The 27,160-nt window shown below is 34.2% G+C and overlaps 1 protein-coding gene across 1 annotated transcript in view; it reads left to right on the top strand.

Moving 5' to 3' along the window:
* Positions 1–5,901: 5,901 nt before the first annotated feature.
* Positions 5,902–27,160, top strand: part of LOC103606126 (coiled-coil domain-containing protein 91-like) — a gene marked incomplete at its 3' end in the record, with an annotated part of 80,872 nt that continues 59,613 nt past the window's right edge. The window contains exon 1 of the mRNA XM_008590715.1: positions 5,902–5,978. Within this exon, the coding sequence (XP_008588937.1) occupies positions 5,928–5,978 (51 nt within the window). The remainder of the gene's footprint in view (positions 5,979–27,160) is intronic.

Genomic DNA, 27,160 nt, shown 5'->3' with positions numbered 1-27,160 from the left:
AAAAAAAAAAAAAAAAAAAAAAAAAAAAAAAAAAAAAAAAAACAATTTAAAATAAAATACTATACGATAAATGGAATTATTTTCTTGATTTCATTATTGGATTTTTTCATTGCAAATCTATTGAAAGACAACTGAGTTTTATTTGTTGACCTTTGCATCCTATAACTTTGCTGAATTTGTTCATAAGATCTTTTCTTTTTTTATGGATTCAGTAGGTTTTTAATTATATATGACAACATCTCCTGCAGATAGGAGTAATTTTACTTTTCTGTTTCTAATCAGAATACCTTTTATTTATATTTCTTACCTGATGCCATTGCTAGAATTTCCAGTACAATGTTAAACAGAAGCGGTAAGACCAGACATTCTTGTCTTTTTCTTGATGTTAGGGGAAAAGCTTTTAGTCTTTTATTAATAATATTATGTTAGCTGTTATTGGTTTGAGGACATTCATTTCTGTTCGTAATTTGTTGTATGTTTTTATCATAACAGTGTTTGATTTTGTCACACTATTTTTCTGTGTATTGAGATGATTGTGTTTTTCCCCCTTTGTTATGTTAATATAGTATATTAAATTGATTGATATTCGTATATTGAACCATTCTGGCATTCTGGGGATAAATTCCATGGTGGCCTACTTTATATGAGCACCTGTTTTATAAAGCACCCTCTGGTAGTTAACACTGATGTGTATCACGGGTTCCCAAGATGGAACGTATGCATCCCAAGAACTGCCTGAGATGATCCACTCTGATATAGACATAAAATGTCAGGATGTCTATTTCTATTTCCTTCAAAACATCTTGAACAGTTAGAAAAAAAGCTATGTTAATATTTAGCATGTTAATTGGTACTTGTGCCTCCCTAGGTCCTTCTATGAAACAGCCACATACCATTTGTGAAATATCTTGACATGAATGATTTACAAAGTGATGAGTTCGTAGTGATGCCCTCATTTGTTCGCTTGTTTATAGTGCAGTATAATGCATGAGTTTTCATAACCAGGTAATTAGATTTGGCTACTATATTGTCTGGTTTTGATGACTTAAAAAAGATTGCTGCCATAAACCATAGATTGGTAATCATACTTACAAAAATGTGTGTTTACAACAAGTGCCCCAAGTGGTTCTTTTTCTTTTTCTTTTTCTTTTTTTTTGATTATACATTATTTTGGGGGCACAAAGCTGACAGTCAGCACCCGTATACAGTATGTGGTGAGCAAATCAATGCTATCAGCATGCCAACCAACTCAAATTGCAATTATTCCACCCCCCACCCCCCTGGCAAACTTAGGTCTGTTATCTCCCTCTGCAAGTCCAACATACAGGATACTACTGTGGTCTTTCTTTCTTTCCTTTTTTCTCTCAGCTCCCACTTTTGAGAGAGGACATGTGGTGTTCTTCCCTTCGTTCCAGTCTTATTTCACTTAACATAATTTTTCTCCAAGCTTATCCATGTTGCTGCAAATGGTGGAATTTCATTCTTTTTTATGGCCAACTAGTATTCCATCATGTATATATACCATATTTTCCTCATCCACTCATCTGTTGATGGACATTTCAGTTGGTTCCATTTCTTGGCTATTGTAAATAGAGCTGTAATGAACATGGGAGTGAATGTATCCCTTTGACATGATGATTTCCATTCCTCTGGATATATACCCAGAAGTGGGATTGCTGGATTGTATGGTAGATCTACCTGTAGTTGTTTGAGGAACCTCATACTGTTTTCCATGGTGGCTATACTAATTTACAGTCCCACCAACGGTGTAAAAGAGTTCCCCTTTTTCCGCATCCTCAACAGTATTTGTTATTGTTAGAGTTTTTGATTATAGCCAGTCTAACTGGGGTGAGATGATATCTCAAAGTGGTTTGAATTTGCATTTCCCTGATAATTAGTGATGTTGAGCATTTTTTCAAGTTCTTGTTGGCCATTTGTATGTCTTCCTTCAACAGACATTTGTCTGTTCAGCTACTTTGCCTATTTTTAATTGGTTTTTTTAAATTGTGAAGTTAAGGTCCTTGTATATTCTTAATATTAATCCCTTGTGAGGTATATAGTTTGCAAATATTTTCTCCCATTTCATTGGTTGTCTTTTTGCTCTGTTGATTGTTTCTTTGCTGTGTAGAAGCTTTTTAGTTTGGTATAATCCCATTTATTTATTTTTTCTTTTGTTGCTCGTGCTTTTGGTGTTGTATTCATAAAGTCTTTGCCCAGTCCTACTTCCTGGAGTGTTTCCCTTATGTTTTCCCTTAGTAGTTTTATAGTTTCAGGTCTTATATTCAAGTCTTGAATCCATTTTGAGTTGATTTTGGTATATGGTGCATGGTGCATGTCTAGTTTCATTCTTTTGCATATGGATATCCAATTTTGCCAGCATCATTTATTGAAGAGACTGTCTTTTCTCCAGTGTATGTTCTTGTTGCCTTTGTCAAAGATCAGTTGGCTGTAAGTGTATGGGTTGATTTGTGGATTCTGGATTCTGTTCCATTTTTCCTAGTATCTGTTTTTATGCCAGTACTACACTGTTTTGGTTACTATGGCTTTGTAGTGTAATTTAAAAGTACAGCAAAAAAAGGAAACTACAGATCAATATCTTTGATGAACATAGATATAAAAATCCTCAGGAAAATACTAGCAATCAGAATACAGCTACACATCAAAAAAATTATACACCATGATCAAGTGGGATTCATCCCAAGGATGCAAGAATGATTCAACATATGCGAGTCATTTGATACACAAATCAACAAAGTTGTAGACAGAAGCCATATGATTATCTCAATAGATGCAAAAAAATAATTTTTGGTAAAATTCAACATCACTTGATGATAAAATCTCTCAGCAAATTAGGTAGAGAAGGAAAGTATATGAACATAATAAAAGCCATGTATGGCAAACCCACCACCAATATCATCCTGAATGGGGAAAAGCTGAAAGCTTTTTCCCTAAGAACAGGAACAAGACAACAATGCCCACTATCACTATTCCTATTTAACATAGTGTGAGAAGTGCTATCAAGACCAATCAGGCAAGAGAAAGAAATAAAAGGGTATACAGATTAGAAAAGATGAAGTCAGACTGTCCCTGTTTGCAGATGATGTGATCCTATATGTAGAAAAGCCTGTAGACTCTACCAAAAAACTTTTAGAGCTGATTAACAATTTTAGGAATGTTGCAGGTTACTAATAAACTCCAAAAGTCGGTAGTATTTTTATTCTCCAACAATCAAAAAAGTAAGCCCATTTTACAGTAGTCACCAAAAAAAAAAAAAAAAAAGAGAGAAAAAAAAATCTGGTAATCAATTTAACCAAGGAGGTGAAAGATTTCTACAATGAGAACTACAATTCACTACTGAAAGAAATTAAAGAAGACACAAAAGGTGGAAAGACATCGCATACTCTTGGATTGGAAGAATCAACTTTGTGCAAATGTTCATACTACCCAAAGTGATCTACAGAAAAAAAAAAAAAAAAAAAAAAAAAAAAGAGAGAAAAAAAAATCTGGTAATCAATTTAACCAAGGAGGTGAAAGATTTCTACAATGAGAACTACAATTCACTACTGAAAGAAATTAAAGAAGACACAAAAGGTGGAAAGACATCGCATACTCTTGGATTGGAAGAATCAACTTTGTGCAAATGTTCATACTACCCAAAGTGATCTACAGATTCAATGCAATCCCCATCTTACTGAAAGAAATTAAAGAAGACACAAAAGGTGGAAAGACATCGCATACTCTTGGATTGGAAAAATCAACTTTGTGCAAATGTTCATACTACCCAAAGTGATCTACAGATTCAATGCAATCCCCATCCAAATATCAATGACATTCTTCAAGAAATAGAAAAAACAATACTAACATTAATATGGAGTAACAAAAGACCCTGAACAACAAAAGCAATCCTGAAAAAAAAAAAAAAAAAAAAAATAGCTGAAGGCATTACATTTCCTGAATTCAAATTATACTACAAAGCTCCTGATGGTTCACAGTGATTAGACAGTTTTGGGAAATAGTGACTTACCTGTAATAAGACAAGATAAAGCAGTATAACAGAAATGAGAATTAGATGTTGATAATGAAATAGAACATGTCAAATGGGTAATGTATAATAAATGAGGGGAGTTAATGAAAGAGCAAGTGGTAGTAGTAAATGGGCGTTATCTTTTATCCTAAATATAAGTTTATTTTCTGTCTGAGTCTATTTGGGTGATGGTACAGTCATTCTTTGCAGTCCTTTAGGGCCCAGGCTTGCAGTGCTGTGCAGAATGTGGCATCTACTATCATCTTGGGCATTGATACCCAGCAAGAAAATGGTGAAAGAAAAGGAATGTGTGGAGAACTGTGGAGGAGATTTTTGTGGTTTATTACTCTGACCAACCTGGCATTTCTGTAATAAATCCCACTTGGCTGAGATGTATTCTTTAGGTGTTGCAATATTTAATTTGCTAATATTTTGTTTAGAATTTTTTTTCTGTATTCATAAAGAAAGTTCACTCATAATTTTATTTTATTCTAAATAACTTTGCAGATTTTAGTATAAGGGATATGTTCTACTAAAATGTGCTGGGAATTATTACCCCTTTTTCTATTCTCCAGAAGAGTTTCTGGAAGATTTCTGTTATTTCTTTCTTATATGTTAATTAAAATTTACCTATTAAGCCATTTGGACCTAGAGATTCCTTAGTGTGTGTGTGTGTGTGTGTGTGTGTGTGTTTAGTTACTACAGATTCAATTTCTTTAACATGTGTGGTAGTCTTCAGATTTTGTAATTCTTGTCTCAGTTTTGGTAAGTTGTGTGTGTTCTTTTTCTCTAGTATTTTTTTCTTTTCATCTAAAATTTCATATTTATTGATATAATATTTTCTGATACCATATTGTCTTTCTTTTAAAAAATATCTCTAGGTTATGTAATGTCCTGAATTCATGACTGGTGTTGGAAATTTGTGATTTATTTATCATTTTATTTTTAACACACGTGATGTATCAATTTGATCTCTTTTCTATATGTCCTAAAAGGACATGTTTTTTGTGTGTATTTTCCATTTATATTTTTTTCCTTTTGCTATACTCTGTATTTTTTTTCCTCATTATCTTATGTTTTTCTGATCTTGCTTTCTGCTCTTTCATGTTTTTACTTCATCTATTAAGTAATTAATAATACATATTTTTCAGGTGTAGATTTCTGCTTCATAGATTCCCGTTCTCTGATAGAAATCTTCAGTCTATCCGTTTTCCCCATTTCCTTTCTATTTTGGGGGAATATTAAAAACTCTTTGGTAACTAATAGCTGAAACACCCATGGGTCTATTTCTTTTGTCTTCTGTTTTTTTGGTCTTACCTGTTGTTATCTCTGATAATTTTGTATTGAAAGCTGGATATTGTATTTGAACAATTGGAAAGGCTGTGTAGGATGTTACCATCCTTTAAAGAGAGTTTATCCTTTCCTTTCCTAAGCAGGCAGAGTTGGTGTCTAATCACCAATGGTTCCCAAACTTTGGGATGTATTAAAAACACTTGGAGAAATAATACAAAATATAGAGGCCGAGGATTGTTGCAGTAACACAGGTACTTCATCTCTTGATGCAGTTCAAGAATTGCCAAATGCCCCAAGGGAAAGCATTTTTGCTTGTGTTATATCACCTCTCAGCACGGTTTTCCTTTCTCAGTTATTGTTTCCCTTTAATTTCTCATTGCCTCAGTGCTCCCCAAAGCTTTTAAACAGAACTTTTAAAAAACAAAACAAGAGGACAGCAACAAAACCTTTTCTCTTTGTTCTCAGCTACAGAATGCCACAAACCACTCAATCAATATCATTCACGGAAGAAAAATCAATAGTTTGTTATTTTGAAAACAAAAGAGAAAAACAAGTCATGGTTTTAGTTTCTTTTTTCTTTCAGGAAAAACATAAACAAGAATTGGAAGACATGAGGAAAGCTGGTCATGAAGCCCTCAGCATTATTGTGGATGAATATAAGGTAGAGATTTGGGAGTCTGTTGTTTATTCTTTCAAATCTTGCATAACTTTGGTAAAAATATACAAACTATAGCTTTATTGTGTAGTCTTATTTTGGTATAGAATTCCTTTCAGTTGACCAAATAATGTTTATTGAAAGCATACCTGGTAGATTACAAAGGTAATGCTATGTATTGCTCTACTTTTGAGAAACTTAGATAATATTTGAGAATACAATATTGGCAGGAGAATAAGGTTGATTACAAAATAATATAGAATTAATTGCTAAATTATCTTTTTTGTCTGTGCTGTGATTTTGCCTCTCTGTTTCAGGAAAGAAAATATTAAGGCATGATATAAATCTGAAAAAACATTATACTATTTTTTCTTTTCTTAAATACATAGATTTGGGTGTACTTAGTAATAACAGAAATTACGATAAATGTCAATATCAGTGATATACAGTGAAATTGATATATTTACAATTATTTTAAAAGGATTCTTTTGATTCTGTGCCTGTATAAACTTAATCATTTAAAGCAAATTGAGAGTTTAATGTCAAATTCTTTCTTTCTCCCTAAATTTCATATTAGATCATCTTTCTTTTCACAGTGATATACAGTGAAATTGATATATTTACAATTATTTTAAAAGGATTCTTTTGATTCTGTGACTGTATAAACTTAATCATTTAAAGCAAATTGAGAGTTTAATGTCAAATTCTAAGCAATAGAGGAATATTCTTGCTGAAATCAAATTAAAACAATTCTCCCCGGAGGTAACCACCATTGCAGTTTGATTTAGGTTGTTCTAGAGGGTTTTCTCTATATTTATATGCATATATGCTATCATGCTATATAGTTTTGCTTTTATAAAAGTGTTATCCTACTCAATTTTCTTTTTTATTTCTTGATGTATTATCTCAATATGACTTGGAGATATTTTTATATCAGCACATATAAATTTATCCTGTTTTTGTTACTTATATTAATTTAGTATCTATTTTGATTTAAAGATAGTTTTGTTGGGTGTAAGATTCTTTGTAGACAGCTTTTTTTGTTTTTTAAATTTAGCATTTTGAATTTGTCATTTAATTGCCTTCTGTCCTTCATTCTTTCTGGTGAGAAGTAAGCTGTTAATCTTTTTGAGGTTCACTCGTATACAGTGAGTCATTTTTCTACTTTTTTCAAATTGTTTGTTTTTGGCTTTCCACATTTTAACTATGATGCGTCTGGGTGTTTATCTCTTTTTGTTTATTTTACTTGGAAATTATGGAACTGCTGACATAGGTAGATTGTTTTTCATAAATTTTGGAGAGTTTTCAGACATTATTCTTTTTTTTTTCTTCTGCTTTCCCTCTCTTCTCTCTTTGTGTTACTTCCTTTATGTATATTTTAGTTTTTGCTTAATGTTTTCTCAGATTATTTCTGAGGCTCTATTCATTTTTCTTTATTACTTACCTTGGCTCTGTTCTTCAGAATGCATGATCTTCATCAGTATTTCTTCAAGTTTACCTATTCTTTCTTCTTTCAGCTCAAATCTGTTTAGAACCTCCATTGAATTTTTTATTTTTGTTATTTTACTTTGGTTCCAGAATTTCTCTTTGGTGTTTTTATATAATTTCTGCTTTTTAAATTGATATTGTGTATTGTATGAGATGTTATCATTTTCTTTTCTTTTAGTTTTTTGAATATTTTTATAACCAGGGCTTTGATGTCTTGTCTGCTAAGTCTAACATCTGGGCCCTGTCAAAGGCAGTTACCATTGCCTCTTATTTTCCCCATGTGTGGGACACACTTTCCTATTTCTTTACATGTCTAGTAATTTTTATTGAAAATTGGATATTGTAGATGATATTTTATAGCAACTTTGTATTCTAATCCACACTGGTTGTTTTGTTGTTTGTTTCCTTGATTGTTTAGTGAGTTGGCTGGACTAATTCAGTGAAGTCTGATTCTTTCACCTTTTACAGCCTCTGATTTTGCTCTTCAGAAGGCATAGTTTTGGACATGAACATACTATTTATTACCACCAGAAATGACTGGCTGAGTGCCAGTTTTTTTTTTGACCATCTCTTCCTGATCTCCTTATTGAGCTTCTGAGTTGTCTGTCTGTATTTTTACATTCCTAACTTGTAGCTTCTGTTAATTTCTAGCTGATTGCTCTATTGTTTTTGACCATGTCTTGGGGCAGCCTTTGTTCCACATTCTCATCCAATTATAGTCGTAGTCATCCCCCTTGGCAGGGGTAATTTCTGTGCCAGTAGCTGAGGCTATATGTAAACCTTCCCTATTGTAGAACTTCTATGCTATGTTTAGGCACTGGAAGAATAAGATGGTTAATTTGTTTGTCCATGGCTTTTTCAACCTGATCTGCCTTTTGTATCTGTAGCTATTGTTAGGAGAAAGAGGGTGGGTACTACATCTTCCACATGGATGCTGCCGTTGCCCAGTAGACATGCTGCCATTGCCCAGTAGAGATCTTCCAGACATTAGAGAATGGCATCATCCAATTATTGCAGCTGGCAAATCTCCCTTGAATAATTTTTCTGCTTCAGGAATCTAGGAGAGATAGGAGTTGACACTTGGCTGCTGAGGCCAATCCGACAGTTCTCTTTCTCTTGTGCTCTGCAGGAAAGGAGGATTGCATTCTCTATCACCATCCCCCCCCCCTGCCCCAACGAACCTCTCTAGATAACAGGAATTAGGCATGGCAGAATGTGTGAGTGCTGCTACCAGAAGATAGAAGCTTTCTGCAGCATGGAGCTGTGGAAAACAGGAGCTGTTGATGTTTACCAGTGGCTGAAGCCACCAGGAATAGCTCTTCTCCACTAATGTGCTGGAGGAGATAAGAACGTCACTTGCCTGCTGAGCCTACTGTAATTGTTTTCAGTAAGGCTGAGCTGTGGGTGACAGATGAAATCCCTACCTAAGAATCACAGTCTCTGACCGTTCTTACCAAATTTCTATACATTTTGTTAAGTCCTTCTCAATTTGTTGTAAGCCCTTTAATCAATCTAAAGAGATTTTGAATGTTTGTTTTTGCTAATTTGACTTTCTTTTAAAGATGTCTCTCTGGGGTAGAGGTTTCTCCTAGTTCCTCAAATCACCATTCCAGAAATCCTCTCCCCCCAACATTTTTTTAAATCAAAATTAAAATAGTGGTTACTCTATTACATATATTTTTCATTTCAGAAATGATTTTCCTGAGGTCAATGAACATCTGGGAATCATGACATCCTCTTTATTCTCAACGTGTTGACAATAATTAAAGGTTTATTTATAAAATCTTGTCATATAAGAGTAGCTCAATCCTTGTGTCTTTGGTGATTCTCTTTCTAATTCTTTTTCAAAATGTGGGACTGTTCTTTTGCATGAACGATTTCTGAGATTATACATTTCATGATTTTTAGAATATATTTTGGGGTTTCATTTCATCAAATTGTCATGTCTTCAAATATTAATTTAAATCCTAATAGTCAAAGTGCCATTTTTATTTTCTACATGGGTAATCAGATAAAAACAAAAAAATCCCCTAAAATTCCTGTACATTTTTGTTAGCATATCTTGTGTACCTAACACCATTCAAATGAAATAGCTTTTTGTAAGATTACAAATGATGTGATCAGCAGCTTCTCTTTTAAGGATAGAAAAAAGTTGTGTTTCAGATAAAAACAAAAAAATCCCCTAAAATTCCTGTACATTTTTGTTAGCATATCTTGTGTATCTAACACCATTCAAATGAAATAGCTTTTTGTAAGATTACAAATGATGTGATCAGCAGCTTCTCTTTTAAGGATAGAAAAAAGTTGTGTCACAGCTTAAACTTTTTTTTTTTTTCCTTTTTGTCTTTTTTCATGTCCGGCAACGGACCGCAACCCTCAGTGTCGCGCCCGTACCGGACCGGGACCGGCAACGGGATTGCAACCCTCGGTGCTGCGCCCGCCCCTCGCTCAGCCAGTGAGCGGGAACCGGTCTGTATGTGGGATCCGAACCCTCGGCGGGAGTGCTGCCGCGCTCCTAAGCGGCGCACTGTAGCAGTGCGCCACCGGGCTGGCCCTTAAACTTTTTACAAAGAATTGAAAATTTGGGTTCACCTTGAATTATTCCTATCTGTAAGGATTAGCTGACTTCATCTAATTGAAATTTAGTTCTTTTGAATAACTAATTCTAAGTTCATACAACTTTAAATCATCTACTGGAGGAGCTGGCTAAAAAAGTTCTGCAATGCAATCCCATGTTTAAATAATATCTAAAGTTATTATGTACTATTAGTCCAAATATTATTATTTTATCTTTAGTGATTCTATATACTGATTTTATATCTTCTATGATTTTCTGAAGGAGTGTTACACATCTGCCAACATTTCTGCTTTGGAACTGCTAAGTACTTCAATTAGTAGAACTGATTAAAAGCATAGGTTTTTGAAGTCAGACAGACCTAGATCTGAGCCCCACCTCTACAGTTTTTTTTTTTTTTTCTTCTTAATATGAATTTTAGTTTCTCCATCAGTAAGTGGGGGAATAAATCATGGAAACTACTCATAGGAGTGTTGCGGAGATGCAGTGAGAAAACATTATTGCATAGCTAATAATTAAGCCCTTAATAAGTATTAATTATTGTAGTTATTATTATTTTAACATATCAGTTTTCTAGCATAGCAGTTGTGATGCTTTTTCATTATCTTATAGCTGATTATTAATTAGCTTACTTCTCAAAATTCAATACAAATTCATCTTTCAATCTTTTTGGAAATATCCACATGAGAAAAAAAGATGATAGCGCAACCCTTCATAGTCCTGGACTTCTGTTTAAAAGCCAGCATTCTTTTGTTCATTTAGAAAATAAATAGCTCACTACAGATTGATGAAAAGGACATGTGAAATTTTATTAAAGAACAGAAGAAAACAAACCTAAAATTAACCTAAAACTAACAGACTACATATGCCAACTTTCCCCATAATGTTTACTTAATTTCGTTTACTTTTTTATTTTATGTCATGATTTAAAAAATCTTTTATCCTGTTAATTAACAACAGTAAAAACCATCCAACAGTAAAATAAATGTAGATCTTAGAAGGCTTTCTATAAGAGCATGCCACATCTAAGATTGTTTACCACGAGCAACATAAGAATTTTCCTTTACTTGTTTAATTGGGCTTTTGTCTTGAAATTTTCATTCTTCAATACATGCACTGGCTCAGACTTCACAAATTCTTAAAGTTTGTAGTTTTCTCTATCAAAGATTGTTATATATTATGTATATCTTTTTTTTTTAAAGATAGTGGTTGTAGTAGTGTGGTTTTTTTTTGTTGTTTTGGGTGCATACAACAGTGATCATTGATCAGGGTACCTTAATCCTTTGGTTCTCCCCCTTTTTTTTTTGTCTTTTTCCGTGTCCGGCAACGGATCGCAACCCTCAGTGTTGCCCCCGTACCGGACCGAGGACCGGCAACGGGATTGCAACCCTTGGTTTTGCTCCCGCGCCTTGCTCAGCCAGTGAGCAGGAACCGGTCTGTATGTGGGATCCGAACCCTCGGGCGGGAGCGCCGCCGCGCTTCCCAAGCGGCGCACTTATCCAGTGCGCCACCGGGCCTGCCCCTTTGGTTCTCCACTTTTGCAGCACATAATAAATGCATATTTTTTTAAAAAATGAATATACCAATGCAGGTTTTTCTCCCCTGGAAATTCTGAATTCGTAGATGTAGGTGGGGTTTAGTTATCAGTATTTTTTTTTTTTTAAGTACTAGAAGTTATTGTGCTACCCCAAGGGAATTGTTATTTATTGTCTTAGACCTTCATATTTATTTGTCGGTCAATCTATTCTGTCTATTTTAGCTGTTGTTGCCATTTTTCTCATTTAATATTGACTCTGTAAAGGTAGTGTAGGTGTCCATGTGATTATGTATGCACATATTTGCATGTGATATATCCCCATTGAGATCACTGGGAAATTTTTCCATACAAGAAAGATGAGAGAAGAAAATTCTTAACAATATCTAAATGAAGGATAGAATGCTCTCTGCTTTTGAAAGTTAAGAAAAAAGTGAGTTTTTGTCATAACTAAGAAGAAAGAGTTTGTCCTACAGCAAGATTTTTTTTTGTTAAACTTATGCCTTTTTTCTTGATGTGGGATAAGTGAACATAATAAGAAAAAGATTCTTTAGAGTGAGGATCGATGTAATAGTACAGAGAGACTATCAAAGAAAGACACACATGGAAAAATACAGGCATATTTGCTGAACTAGATGTCATTGTATAACTTCAGGAATAAGATGCCTTGTCCTTTTATAAAGTATCCTCTTGCACAGATGTGTTTGCTTCTTGTTCTTCTGTTTGGAAGTTTCTCTGTATACATTTATTAAGTTAAAACAGTGTGTACAAGTGCCTGAGGTAAAGTCATTTTAAATGCTAACCCATTCTCAAAATGACTTTTCTTTTTATCCTAAATAACTTTTGAGAAAATTTTCCAAAGGAAGTACTTAGTTGACTCAGTGTGTTAAAATTCAAAGTCAGAACTTTTGCTAACACGGTATAATAGTAAGTAGAAAGCACTCAAGAAATTAAGTTCAACATGTTGTTTTTATTTCATCTCACTTTGAGCTCAGTTCATTAAAAATTCCAAGTTGACACAAAAAAAATATGAAATTTTTGCTACTGTATACAGAATCTTTTTCAAGGCAATGACAGCAGCCTCCCCTTTTTCTTTCTTTCTTCCTTTTTTTAAAAAAACGTGTTATTTATTTTAAGATAGATCAGTTAGAAAAAGGACTTTCTCTTTTGAAACTCTTACATGCAAAGATTTTTAAAATTTCATCTAATAGTGATGTTTACAAGTTACTTGCTTGGTTCTGGTTTACCTTGTTTATTTTTGAATTAAGTTACATAAGTTACACTCTGTTGTTTTGGTTGTTGTTTAAACATAAGGGATTTTTCTGGCAAATCATACCAGAAGGGAGAAATATTGAAAATCATTAAATTTTGACATAGTTAATAGATTAGGAAAAATTCTGACTAGAAAAATAGGTTGAAAGGGCCGAGCCCGTGGCGCACTCGGGAGAGTGCCGCGCTGGGAGTGCAGCAGCGCTCCCGCCGCGGGTTCGGATCCTATATAGGGATGGCCGGTGCGCTCACAGCGCTCACTGGCTGAGCGCAGTGCAGCCGGTCTCAAAAAAGGACAAAAAAAAAAGAAAGAAAAGAAAAGAAAAGAAAAATAGGTTGACAAAGGCAAAAAAGAAAATGCAATTTGTTTTAATATTTCTATGCAAACACAAAATAAACTATTATTATTTAAAGGTATATTTTATGTTTCTTGGCCCATTTGTGAGTGCCAAACCTAAACATTATCTGTGCCATTTTTTGGTGATTTGAAAATTAGCTACTGGGCATCACATTCATTTTGAAACTAGAAAGGTTTCTTTATAGCCTCTTCTCAAACTCAAGGGCTTTCTTTTCTCCCCTGGCATTTTGTTGCACTCATATGGCCAAGTGAAATACAGTTAAAAAGTCATCCTTGTAGGTATCTACACATCTCAAGATATTTCCATAACAATTAGACATACAGACACACACACCTATTTTCTTTTTGCAGTCTTTGTTTCTGAAGCTTGACTAAGTTGGTGATATTTAATTCTGTGTATATAATCCAGACACCAAAAACACAAGTGCTGGGCACATGAATAGTGCTTATAAATACTTGGCTGTTTTAATGAGAAAGCAAGGAATGGGCAGATTGTATTCTAAAGTCTTAGAGCATTTTATGAATGTAATTTTCTGATATAATTTTTCCTCTTTCTCTTACGTTTAAGTATTAGGGTATTAAATAAGGTATGCTGAAGTTTTAACTTGGGCACATGAAATTTATGCTACTTAGAGTGAAAAATAATGTGAAATTACTTCATAAACTTAAGTTGCTCTGAAATCATCCTGATTAAAATTCTTGATATACTAATTTCCCATATTAACCAATTTTTGTTTTATTGAAAGTATTGGTCCTCTGTTCATTTTTTGAAAAGGTCAAATATGACTTAAATACATTTTGGTAAGGATTATTTTGAATTTTAGAAATGTAACATATGTTACTTGCCAGCTTAGAGTATCACATGACTCCTGTTTTCTATTTTTCAAAACATCCACTTGCTAGTAGTTTATTTGAATCCTTGAATTGTTTGTACTGTTTTATAAGGGAGAACATATTACATTTAGGAGACCAATTTTTCCCAGGGTGTAGAATTACTTATAATGTATAAAGTTCTTTTCCAAGGAGGGAGAAACTACTTTGTTTTCTCTTTTGATATTTTCCGTTGATTAGATATTGCTAAGTTTTTGTTTAAAGAGGGGAAAAGTAAAAATTAAGATATTTGAGACCTGACAATGTATTATTATTTGGATTCCACCATTTTGTTAATCCAAAGGTATAAAATAAATTTATAGTTTGTTATTTGATTGAACAAGGATTCTCATAAATTCCAGCTTTTATCGTATGATCAAATTTTTCCTGGACAAATAAAGATGTTTGCTGTTGCCAATAGAGTTTGGCCTAACAACATGCTAGATACTAGTGATTGGTTTGGAACTTGGCTTGCGCTTTCTTATCCTCCCACCAATCTTAAACTCAGTGGAGGATTGAGTAAGGTTTGGTAGTTGAGAATAGTTCTTGTGTGCCTCTGAGTTTCTTGGGCTAAGCCAGAATTTTGCATGCAAGGTTATTCTTGTGGTTTTTCTAGCCAGGCCAAAACCAAAAGGCATTGGAAACCTTGCAAGAAAACTTGTTCTAATATAGATTTAAGACTTGCCTTTATATTGTGACTGGATCATCTGCCTGATAGTCAAAGGAATGAAGAGGAAGACTTCTGTGTTGAGGACACAAATTTCAAACTTTTGCTGCAGAGCAGACCTTTCAAAATAATTCAAAAGATTTAAAAAGAGACTTCTGTGTTGAGGACACAAATTTCAAACTTTTGCTGCAGAGCAGACCTTTCAAAATAACTCAAAAGATTTTTTAAAAAAATAAAACTTTAACATTAATAGTTTATTTAGTTAGTTGTTTGACAAGACAAGTAAAACCTGACTCTTCCCCCTAAGTAAGTTTTCACCTTCTAAAATACACTATAAATGTTATGAGTTCCTTTCTACACTGCATCAGGTTAATATTTTTGGTCAGACTTGAAAATCTTGTCAATATCAGTCCTATTCTAACCAGATATTGTTGTTTAATTATAGGTTTCTGCTTATTGTCATGAAAATTCAGACTACTTTAACATTAGTATCTTCTGAGGTTTATAATAATATTGTCTTTTTAAAATTTGTTTAATTTATTATTAACATATTCATTATTACAAATTATGATTTTTCTTTATGCCCTTTACTTGTTCTATGACTCCCCAAACCCCGCCCTCCCTCCCATACATCTCTAGTATCCTAAGGTTTGTTCTCTCCTGAAAGTTCAATGAATTGTTGTGGTCCTTCCTTCCTTCCTTCCATCCCTCCCTCCTTCCTTCCCAGTTACAAGTGAGAACATGTGTTATTTCTCTTTACTTGTCTGGTTTATTTCACTTTTCTCCAGACTCATCCATGTTGCTGCAAATAGCAGAATTTCATTCGTTTTTATGGCTGAGTAGTATTTCATCATGTGTATATACCACATTTTCCCTTATCCAGTCATCTGTTAATGGACACTTAGGTTAATTCCATAATTTGTCTATTGTAAATAGAGCTGCAGTGAACACGGTAGTGCAGATATCCCTGCAACATGATGATTTCCATTCCATTGAATATATACCAAGTAGTGGGATTGCTGGATCACATGGTAGTACTATCTGTGGTTGTTTGAGGAACCTCCATACTATTTTCCATAATGGCTGTGCTAATTTACAGTCCCACCAATAGTGTAGAAGAGTTCCCCTTTTCCTATATCCTCGCCAGCATTTGGTATTCTCGATCTTTTAAATAATGGCCAGTCTAACTGGGGTGAGATGATATCTCATTGTGGATTTGATTTGCATTTCTCTGATGACTAATGATGCTGAGCATTTTTTTCATGTGTCTGTTGGCCACTTATATGTCTTCCTTTGAAAAATGCCTATTCACCTCCTTTGCCCATTTTTAACAAATTGGATTGTTTGTGTTTTTACTATGTAGTTGTTTGAGTTCTTTGTGTATTCTGGATATTAAACCCTTGTCAGATGTATAGTTTCCAAATATTTTCTCCCATTCTATAGGTTGTCTTTCCACTCTGTTGATTGTTTCCTTTGCTGTGCAGAAGATTTTTAGCTTGATATAATCCCATTTCTTTATTTTTTCTTTTGTTGCTTGTGCTTTTGGTGTCGTATTCATAAAGTCTTTGCCCAGTCTTACTTCCTGGAGTGTTTCCTCTGTGTTTTTCTCTAGTAATTTTATGGTTTCAGGCCTTATATTTAAGTCTTTAATCCATTTTGAATTGGTTTGGTATATTGTGAGAGGTACTGGTCCACTTTCATTCTTTGGAGTATGGATGTCCAATTTTCTCAGAACTATTTATTGAAGAGTCAGTTTTTTCCCCAATGTATGTTCTTGTATCAGCTGGCTGTTAGTATGTGGGTTGATTCTCGGGTTTGCTATTCTGTTCCATTGATCCTAGTGTCTTTTATGCAGTTCTGTGTATTTTGGTTACAATAGCTTTGTAATATAATTTGAAGTCAGGTAGTGTTATGCCTCCAACTTTATTTTTTTTTGCTCAGGAATGCTTTGGCTATTTATGGTCTTTTTTTGTTCAATATGAATGTTAGGGTTACTTTTTATTTCTGTGAATAATGTTATTGGTACTTTGATGGGGACTACATTGAATCTGTAGATTGCTTTGGGTAGAATGGACATTTTCAGGGTGTTAATTCTTCCCATCCAAGAGCATGGTGTGTGTTTTACCTTTTGCTGTCCTCTTTAATTACTTTCAGTAGTGTTTTGTAGTTCTCATTGTAGAGATTGTTCACCTCCTTGATTAAATTGATTCCTAAGTATTTTATTTTTTTTTGGCAACTATAGTAAATGGGCTTGCTTTCTTGATTTCATTTCCTGCTAGTTTGTTACTGGAGTATAAAAAGGCTATTGATTTTTGGGTGTTGTTTTTGTATCCTGCAGCATTATTGAAATTGTTAATCAGTCCCAAGAGTTTTTTGGTAGAGTTTATAGATTTTTCTATACATAAGATCATGTCATCTGCAAACAAGGACCATTTGACTTTGTCCTTTTCAATCTGAATGCCTTTTATTTCCTTTTCTTGTCTTATTGCTCTTGGTAGTACTTCCAATACTATGTTAAATAGGAGTGGTGAGAGTGGGCATCCTTGTCTTGTTCCTGTTCTTATGGGAAAAGCTCGGATGATACTGGCAATTGGTTTGTTGTAAATGGCTTTTATTTTGTTGAGGTAATTTCCTTCTGTACCTAATTTGCTGAGAGTTTTTAATCATGAAGTGATGTTGAATTTTGTAGAATGATTTTTCTGTTGAGATAATCATATGGTTTTTGACCTTGGTTTTGTTGATGTGGTGTATCACATTTATTGGCTTGCATAAATCAATGAGCCAACATTGCATCTCTGGGATATGTTTAGTTTATATATCTAGGTGCTCCGATATTAGGTGCATATATATTTATGATTGTTATGATTGTCTTCTTGCTGAACAGATCTCCTTATCATTATATGATGGCCTTCTTTGTCTATATTTATGGTTTTTGGTTTAATGTCTGTTTTATCTGATATAAGAATAGCTACTCCTGCTCTTTTTTGTTTTCCATTTGCATGGTCTGTCTTTTTCCATTCCTTCACTTTTAGTTGGTGTATGTCTTTAAAGGTGAGGTGGATCTCTTGAAGACAGCATATAGTTGGGTGTAGGTTGTTAATCCAGTCAGTCAGTCTGTGTGTATTGAATGGGGAGTTTAATCCATTTACATTTAGGGTTGCTATTCATAAGTATTGCTTTACTCCTGTCATTATATTGCTTTTTGTTTAGATGTTTTAAAATATCATTTGTTCCTTTCTTTGCCTTTTATTTTTCATCTTCAACATTAGTTGGATTTTTGAGGGGACATGATTTAGCTTCTTTCTCTTTTTCATTTCCATTTTGGTTTTATTGGTGTGTTTTGGTCTTTCATGTAAATTCATGATAGTGATTATTGTTTTTCACATTCCGGATGTAGGACTCCTTTGAGAATTTTTTGCAGGGCTCATTTTGTGGTAGTGAGTTCCTATAATTTTTCTTTGCCTAGGAAATACACTATTTCTTGTTTATTTTTGAAGGATTACCTTGCTGGGTATAGAATTCTTGGCTGGCAATTTTTTTCTTTCAGTTTTTTGAATATATCATCCCATTTTCTTCTGGCCTGTAAGGTTTCAGTTGAGATGTCTGCTGTTAGTCTGATGTGGCTCCCGTATAGGTGACTCAATGCTTTTCTCTTGCTCCTTTTAGAATTCTCTTTGTCTTTGAGTTTTGCCAATTTGTCTATACTGTGTCTCAGGGAGGATCTTTTGGGATTGAAAATGTTTGGTGATCTTTTGGCTTCCTGGATTTTAAAGTCTTCACCTCTCCCTATACCTGGGAAGTTTTCTGCTATTAATTCCTTGAATAGATTTTCAGTGTCTTTTCCTTGCTCCTCAACTTGTGTAATAGCCATGTTTTGTATGTTGGTGCACTTGAGTTTGTCTGCTAGCTCTCAATTTTTTTTGTTTTTTTAAAATTCATTTTTCCTTTTCTTTTTTGTCTGCCTATGTTGAGAGCCTGCAACCCCACACCCCTCTATGTGTGGCCATGCCTGCGAGCCAATAAACGAGACTTGATCAGAATACTGTCTTGTCTCAATTTCTCGCGTCTCTTGTTCAATCCCATTCCCACTCCCCCCTCTGGGTCTACGTTGAATAACCCGCGGGTCGGGACATGCCTAGGTTATTTCAAAAAGATCATCATTGAGGTCTATAATTCTTTCTTCTGCTTGCTCTAGCTGCCACTCAAGCTTTCTGTTCTGTTTTCTGTTTCACTGAGTAAATCGTTCATTTCTAGGATTTCTGTTACATTCTTTTTCAAGGTTTCAATCTCTTTGTAAATTTTCTCCTTCATATCCTGGAAATTTTTTCTTGTTTCATTTTGTTCTCTAATTGATTCTTCTCTTATCTCTTTGAATTTTCTTAAGATCCGTGCTTGGAATCTCTTTTCAGACATCTCAAAGGTTTTTCTTCTTCTCTATAGGGTCTGGTACTTGAGAATTACCATAATGCTTTGGTGGTTTGACTTTGTCCTTTCCAATCTGAATGCCCTTTATTTCTTTTTCTTGTCTTATTGCTCTTGGTAGTACTCCCAATACTATGTTAAATAGGAGTGGTGAGAGTGGGCATCCTTGTCTCTTCCTTTTCTTACAGGAAAAGCTTTAAGCTTTTCCCCATTCAGGATGACATTGGCAATTGGTTTGTTGTAAATGCCTTTTATTTTGTTGAGATAATTTCCTTCTATATCTAATTTGCTGAGAGTTTTTAATCATGATGTGATGTTGAATTTTGTAGAATGATTTTTCTGCATCTTTTGAGATAATCTTATGATTTTTGTCCTTGGTTTTGTTGATGTGGTGTTTCACATTTATTGACTTGCATAAATCAATGAACCAGCCTTGTATCCCTGGGATATATTTTTTTATTTGTAGTTCTAGTATTTTTTCATTGATGTTTGGTCTTCTGGTAGGACACCTGTTTCTTCTATTACTCAGGAGTGGGCTGTGATGGAAAAGAGTTCCTCCTCTATGTGTAGGCTCTGCTAGCTACTCTTTTTGTATCAGTGCAGTTGAGTGTGCAGTGGGCTGCCTCATCTCCTGTTTGTCCAGTGGGTAGGCCACTCTGTGGCTCGTGCATGCATGGGCTGGCCTGTGACTGTGTTAGTACCCAGTGCACAGGGCCAGCACTCACCTAGGTACCTGCTCATATAGTGCAGGGTACCCTCCAGGGCTCAGGCAGGCGTGGGTGGGCCCGCAGCTGCATCACGGTCTGGTGTGCAGTGTATAGCTCTCAACTGGGTGCCCTCTTGGATGGTGGGTTGGCACCTCTGGAGCTTGGGTGGGCATGGGCATGCCTGTAAGTGTGTTGGGGTCTGGCATGTGGGAGCTCGTGCTCACCTGGGGGCCTGCTGGACTGTAGGTGGGTCCCTCCAGCAATGATATTGTCTTTTTTTTATTGACCTGATTGAGGCTTGCTCTGTTCTGATGGAGTCGAAAGTTTTTTTGGATCTTCTTGTTATGTACACTTATTTAACCCGTTTCCATCTCCAGTAATAATGCTAGAGGACTGATTATATAGTGTTACTTACAAAGAATATATTTCTGTAACATTCCAGTCAATCTAACATACCAATTGTGTAATCCTTAATCTTTCTTTATTCTAATTAATTGAGTCATCAGCAAGGTCTATCTGGATTCCGGCATTTTCAATTTTAGATAGTGCCTAAAAGCATTACTTAATTAGACTTTAGGAAAAAAAATTGATATGTGTTGATAGAGTTTAGATATGTTGTCCCCCCTAAAGCTCATGTCACAATCTGGTCCCCAACTTGGCAATGTTGGGAGCAGTTTTAGTCATGGAGGTAGATCCCTCATGAATAGGTTAATACCGTGGCCAGGTGGGTAGTGAGTGAGTTCTTGCTTTGTTAGTTCCCGAGATAGCTGGTTGTTTAAAAGGATCCTGACACCTCCTCTCTGTATCTCTCTTGCTTCTTCTCAGCATTTGATCTGTTTGTACCCTGGGATTGGCTGCCTGCTGTTTTTTTACCATGAGTAGAAACAGCCTGATGCCTGCACCAGATGCAGCTGTCAAAGAATCATAAGCCAAATAAACCTTCATTCTTTATAAGGAACATTTCAGGCATTCTGTTGTAGCAAGAGAAAGACTAATACATGTGTGTTACAAATTTATTTATATTTATTTATTGGCCTCCAGTATTCCAGTTAGTAAAAGGCCACATACCATAGTTGTTAAAGGCAGAGAAAACAAACTGGTGAAAGTTAGACATTCTTATATTCACTAAATTTTCTACATCCAAATGAGGATTTGTATGCAAGAAACTATTTGTAATTATGATGGTCTGTAATAGTCTGCTTTAATTTTTAATTTAATTTTAATTTCTTGCCTGTTTGAAAAGATATAGGGAGACATGGTTAAATTTATTCTTTACTTTAAATTTTAAAACACAGACACTGAGGAAGGAAAGCAGAGGTGTCATAACCAATAACATTTGGGGTATTAGCATTTTAACATGTCTGTTTCATTTCTAATTATTGTGCAACTGGGTACCAAAACAGAGAGCTGGTTTTGATTTTAATCCCTATGTTGTAGCTTATCAGCTATGGGAAATCTTGATATAAGGGTACTCCAAAAAGTTCATGGAAAAATTCATATTATCTTATAATTCCATTTTTTCCATGAACTTTTTGAAGTACCCTTGTAATATGAGAATATTGATTTTATTCCAAGGATAAATTATTAGCATACATAATAATTTGCCTTATTACAACTCTTTGTTTTTGACATGGTAGCATATTAATGTAATGTACAGTTTAAAAGATATGGAACTATGTATGGTAAAAATTGGATGTTGTTCCCATAGTTGTCTGGGCATAAAAGCCCCCCAGGCTTTTATCTTTTCCATAGGTAGGATAATTTGTTTAAAATGGTCATGTTTCTGATTTGCAGTGAATTGATAGTGACGTTGCTTTATAGCAATGAGAACGTAATTCCATTTGAGAAAAAAAATTCATATAAAGTCTGATTTACTGCATTTCAGTCAGAGCACCAAGTTCAGAGGTTACTTTATTTTGGTGTTTTAGTGGAATATTCATGTAGACAGTTTTTTTGGTAATCAGTCCATTGTAACAGCCCTGTTTGGGCTAATATTAAACCAGCATCACCACTTTGTTCCATTCTATTGTACTTAGACACTTCCATACTAGTTGTTACAATAACAATTCTTCTGAGCCACTTTAATGACTTTGTCCCTTCCCCTGATGCTTTCTTCTCACAGTCAGGCTACAGCCTGGCACTGCCAAGGATCCTCTGGCAGGTTCTGGGGATGGCATCTCTTCAGTTCTGGGGATGACATCTCTTCTAATTTTTGGTGCCCAAACCAATAGATTTTAAATATTTTATATATCACCCTTAATGTAATCACTTCTGTAGTATATTAAAGTTAACTTTTAACTGGAAAAGAACTTAAAAGTATCTTACCACTGTCATCTGATTTCACAAACTTATTCTTTTTATGTACAAATGAAAATATAAGGAAAATTAAGTCTTTGTCAATGTTTTCTTTAATAAAATTGACTTCAATCAAGCCTCTAGTCTCTCTCTTAATGTTGATGACTTTTTAGTGTGAGGAAAATTTCTAAACTTTGTGATCTATACTTGATTAATTTGGAGGAAAAATACTCATATTAATATTCTTAAATTTAGTAATTAAAAAGATACTATTGATCCTAACTTGAACCCACTTTGCATGAATTTTGTATATCATAAAAAAATGACGAGTTTGGGTCTCAAAACTGAGCAGATTGTTAGACCAATTTTATTTCAAAAATATTGTCATTAATGTAAATAATTAAATTGACTGTCATAATTTGACAGAATTCCTTCGTCATTGGCAGAGAAGAAACTGAAAAGATACTATTGATCCTAACTTGAACCCACTTTGCATGAATTTTGTATATCATAAAAAAAATGACGAGTTTGGGTCTCAAAACTCAGCAGATTGTTAGACCAATTTTATTTCAAAAATATTGTCATTAATGTAAATAATTAAATTGACTGTCATAATTTGACAGAATTCCTTCATCATTGGCAGAGAAGAAACTTATTCTCCTCATTTATTAGATGAGAAATCTGAGACAGAGAAACACAGTGTCTTAATCAAACACACATACACAAACAAAGGAGGAGTTTTAAATAAAAACCATGTTGCTCAAGATTCAGGGCTCTATCCAACAAAATATATTGCTTCCTTAGAAAATTAATATATGTGTATTAAGCTAAATATTTCTGACATCTAGATGAGTTCCTTTCTTCTCATGGCCTCTGATTTCATATTTCAGAAAATGAAATGCATAGGCCTTTACTGTATTAGTAAGCAGGTGCTTTATTTAATCCTATGAAAGATTATGCAGAGATTGTTTCAGTCAGAATTCTTTTTTCTTTTCTTTTCTTTTAAAACTGAAACTATAGCTCTTATTCAAGTCACAAGGAACAATATTATGGCATCTGAGGGCGAGGCATATCCATATGGCAGCTTTACAGAAGGTTAAATTGTCTGGAAGGCAGACATGCAGAGTCTCTGCGCTGTACTTAATTTTAGAAACTTCTTAATTTTAATGTGTTGTCCATGGCACAAAAGAAATTTTCACTGGGAGACTTTTGTGGTGTTTGAGGTAACAACTCTTATGCTATTAGAATCCCTTAACAGCAAGGCAAATAGGAATGATTCCTTCTATCCTGAAGTTTTCCTTTGGCTTTCCCAGCCTCCAAAGCACTTTATAGCATGGCTAGACCATATTGAATTTCTGTGTTTAGATCTACATCCATAATTGAACATTTTTCTTTTTGAATTGTATAGTACCACTGCATTCTAATTCAAATACATAGAAAAACCTGAGAATCACTACAATTTTAAATGCTTGAGAGCTCTGACAGGATAAATTTTCAGAAGCCTCAGCATGACCTTGCTACTTCTCCTTTTTTAAATTAAGGAAAAAGGAAGGGAGATATCTTTTATTTCTTAATCCAGTTTTTCCAAAATTTTTGGTAATAGTTTCTATTCTGCTTTCTATAAAGAAGTAGGAGAAAATCTACCACTATCTCTTCTCAGACATATGGAGTTTACTCTTAAGAAATACACACCTTCATTCTCCCTATGGGTTGAGCTCACAGGGTCTGAATGTTGTCTAATTTCTGAATCTGTACTTGCATGTGGAGCCAGACTTGAATAAATGTAAGCCTTAAATTCAGATAGAAGTCTTTGCTCCAGAAAATTGTATCCCCTAGTCCTTTTTACGTTGTACATTTATATGAACTCTTGATGACAGGTTTTAATAGCATTATTTTTTGTATCCCAACAAAATTTCCTAAAATATCTGAATACTGTTATCAGAGATGCCAAATGTTTCTTCTCTAATGCAACCGTATCTGTACCTCAGTTGGATTATAAGTTTACTGATCTAAAGCCCTTTAAAATGTGTGTGTGTGCGTATGTGTGTATATGAAACCAAACCTATCAGTTTCTCCTCCTGAATTACAAGTCAACAAAGCTATAGATTGAAGTTTTAGACCCCCAAATTGACAAAAGATATCTTTGATTAGTCAAGAGTCACTGGAGATTAAAACAAGTGGTAACTAAGAGAAACATTTAGAGCTTCATCTAGTCAGGGGCCATCAGTTGGACACTACTTCTTCATTTTTGTAGTCTTTGTTACCAGTCTATTCATGATAAATGGAGAATGTTATATATTGTAGAAGAACTGCATGTTAACAAAGTGTCCAGATGAAGTTCAAGTATTACTTGTTAGATATACTTGTACTAAGTATATCTACTGCACTTTTCTTGCAAGGACAGGAGAAAAAATTTAACGAGTTCTTATTAGGATTAACTCATTAGGATAATCGCATTACTCTCTCTTAATTCTACAGTGTAAAAAAATAAAGTTCATGCATGGTCCATAAATTCTAAGTTTCTAACTTGTGTATGTGTAGCCCACAAAAGTAGTTATGTATTTTCATTCTCATAAATCGTCCATTGATAGAGAAAGTTTTGATAACATTACAGTGCATTTGGTAGTTTGCAACATTGTTTGAAGGCTTTTTAAAAATATGTCAGAATATAGCAGCTTTCTTGTTTAAGCCTTTAGAGGTTTCTCATTGCAATTAGAATAGAACTAAAATGCCTTACAATGGCCCTACCTAATTCTGACCCTCTACTTCCTTTTCCGATCTCTGATTCATTTTTCAGGCATTGGGCCCAGCAAGAGCACATGCCCTGTGGTAAGAAGTAGCATGGCCCATTTAAGGAACAAAAAGAAATCCCATGTGGCTACAAGCTCTGATTAAATTCCCTGGTTCAGAGAGGGAGGTTGGGGATTAATTGGGTGGGGGACATGGAGAATACTTGCAATTTGTGGTAATGCGCATGCTGCTAGTATTGATCTGGCCATCATTTCTTGGGCACAAGTGGTTATGGTCAGCTTTGTGCCCCATGAATATTCGTAAACAATAAACACACACACACACACACACACACACACACACAAAATAAAAATAAATTCCCTGGTTCATATGATCTACATTGGCCTTTTTTCTAGTTCTTGAATTCATCAGCCTATTTCTACCTTAGGGCTTTGCACTTTTTCCTTTGATGGGTGGGTTTTTCCCTCAGACTTTATATATGCTATTTTCCTTACCTGTGACACCTTAGCTCTGTTTGCTCTTCTTCACAGAGCCCTTGACTACCCTCTTCAAAAAATGTCTCCTCCACTATTCCTTAACTTTCTCTTTTTATTTTCTTCATAGCGTACAATACCATCAGAAATAATTTATTGTCCACCTTCAGTTCTTCCTTTTCCTCCTGCTCTCATTTTCTTGCTCAGGAGGATAAAGCCCTTTCTGTTTTGTTCACTCTGTAGCCTCAGTACCTAGAGCAGTGTCTAGAATAATACTGGTATGCACTCAGTAAATATTTGTTGAATAAATGAAGAATGAATGAATAATTGAGTGACTGATAAAAATAAAAGCAAGTGCTTAAGTTCATGAAGAGAGGTTTGCTTTTCTGGGTTAGAATAGCTAAGATAATTAGGGAACAAAATGCATAGAGCTGAATTCAATTCTTTGTTACACTTTATCTATTCATATGATTTGGGGCTCATTTCTTAACCACAGTGTCTGTTTCTTTATCTGTAAAGCAGGTATGTAAAGCTCATGGAGAAAGATTAATGACTCAGTAAAACAACAGAGATTCATCATTTTTACAAAATGTGTCTCAGTCAAGCTCTCCTTTTGAATAACAAACTTGTTTATGTTTGAAATTTTGAAGAAATTATAAAACATTTTGACATTGAATAGTCTTGTGAAATATGAAGTAATATTTTTACTATTTTGCTCAAAGGGCTTGCATCAAAAAACACTGTAAAATTATTCCTATTAACTTACCCATTTTGCTGATGCCTCCCAGTTTTATTTGAGTTTTAATTAAAAAGGGGAAAAGATAGAAAAACTAAGAAAAAAATAAAAATTTTAAAAAACAGATGTTTGAATAGCAATTTGTGATATTTTTCTAAGAATGGTGAAATTGTGCTTGATTTCAGATGATACTTTATAACAATTATTTTGTCTGTACTACTGTAGTCAATAAGCTAAACTAAGAGTTCAATCACAGATATAATCAACATAAAAGCTTTAATAATTGCTCTATAAATAAGCAAACAGTCAGGCTTAGACATGTCCAAATCATGATTCATTTATTCAACACATATTTGTTAAATGTCTTCTATGTGTCAAGCACTGTTGTAGGTGCATTGTTAGTGAATTAAACAAAGATTCTTATTCTCCTAGGGCTTAAATTCTAGTCGGGGTATTATGTTTATTATATGTTTTGCCTCTCCTTGCTCCGTAGCTTTATACTTTTCTCCATTTGTTAAGTGTGACTTAAAGGATTGATAGATAATTTTTTGTGTGTGATTTTTAAAAATCCACTGTTGCTTAAAATTAGGTACATAATGTTATTTTAGGGTCACAGAATAAATACCAAATGATATTAATGTTTTGGAGACCATCTGGTTCTTTAGACACATCTGCTCTGCAAATCTGGACAAGTCATTTAATTTGATGGGGCTGGAATCAGGTCTGTAACAATTGGGTTATTCCAAGGGAAGAACAGTATTTGTGTATTTGGGACAATGGATTGTAGTCTGGGTTTCAGTAATTCACTTTGGCTATATGAATACTTCTCTTATGTCATTTAAATTTAAGCATATATGCAATTCCATTGAAGAAATATACATCTACTGCTTATTAATTGGAATGGTGTGGTTCTTTACACCTTTGTTTTCTATAAATTTAATAATTTTAGAATTTATAATATACTTTTCCTTTTACGTATTTAGAGTTCTTCATACACACTTTTATTTACTCACAGTTGAGCTCATGGAATACAAAGAATGGAT

Source organism: Galeopterus variegatus, unplaced genomic scaffold, assembly GCF_000696425.1.
Source record: "Galeopterus variegatus unplaced genomic scaffold, G_variegatus-3.0.2 Scaffold6326, whole genome shotgun sequence".
NCBI lineage: Eukaryota > Metazoa > Chordata > Mammalia > Dermoptera > Cynocephalidae > Galeopterus > Galeopterus variegatus.
Note: the sequence above shows the minus strand (reverse complement) of the source record. Positions and strands in the feature narration are given on the sequence as shown.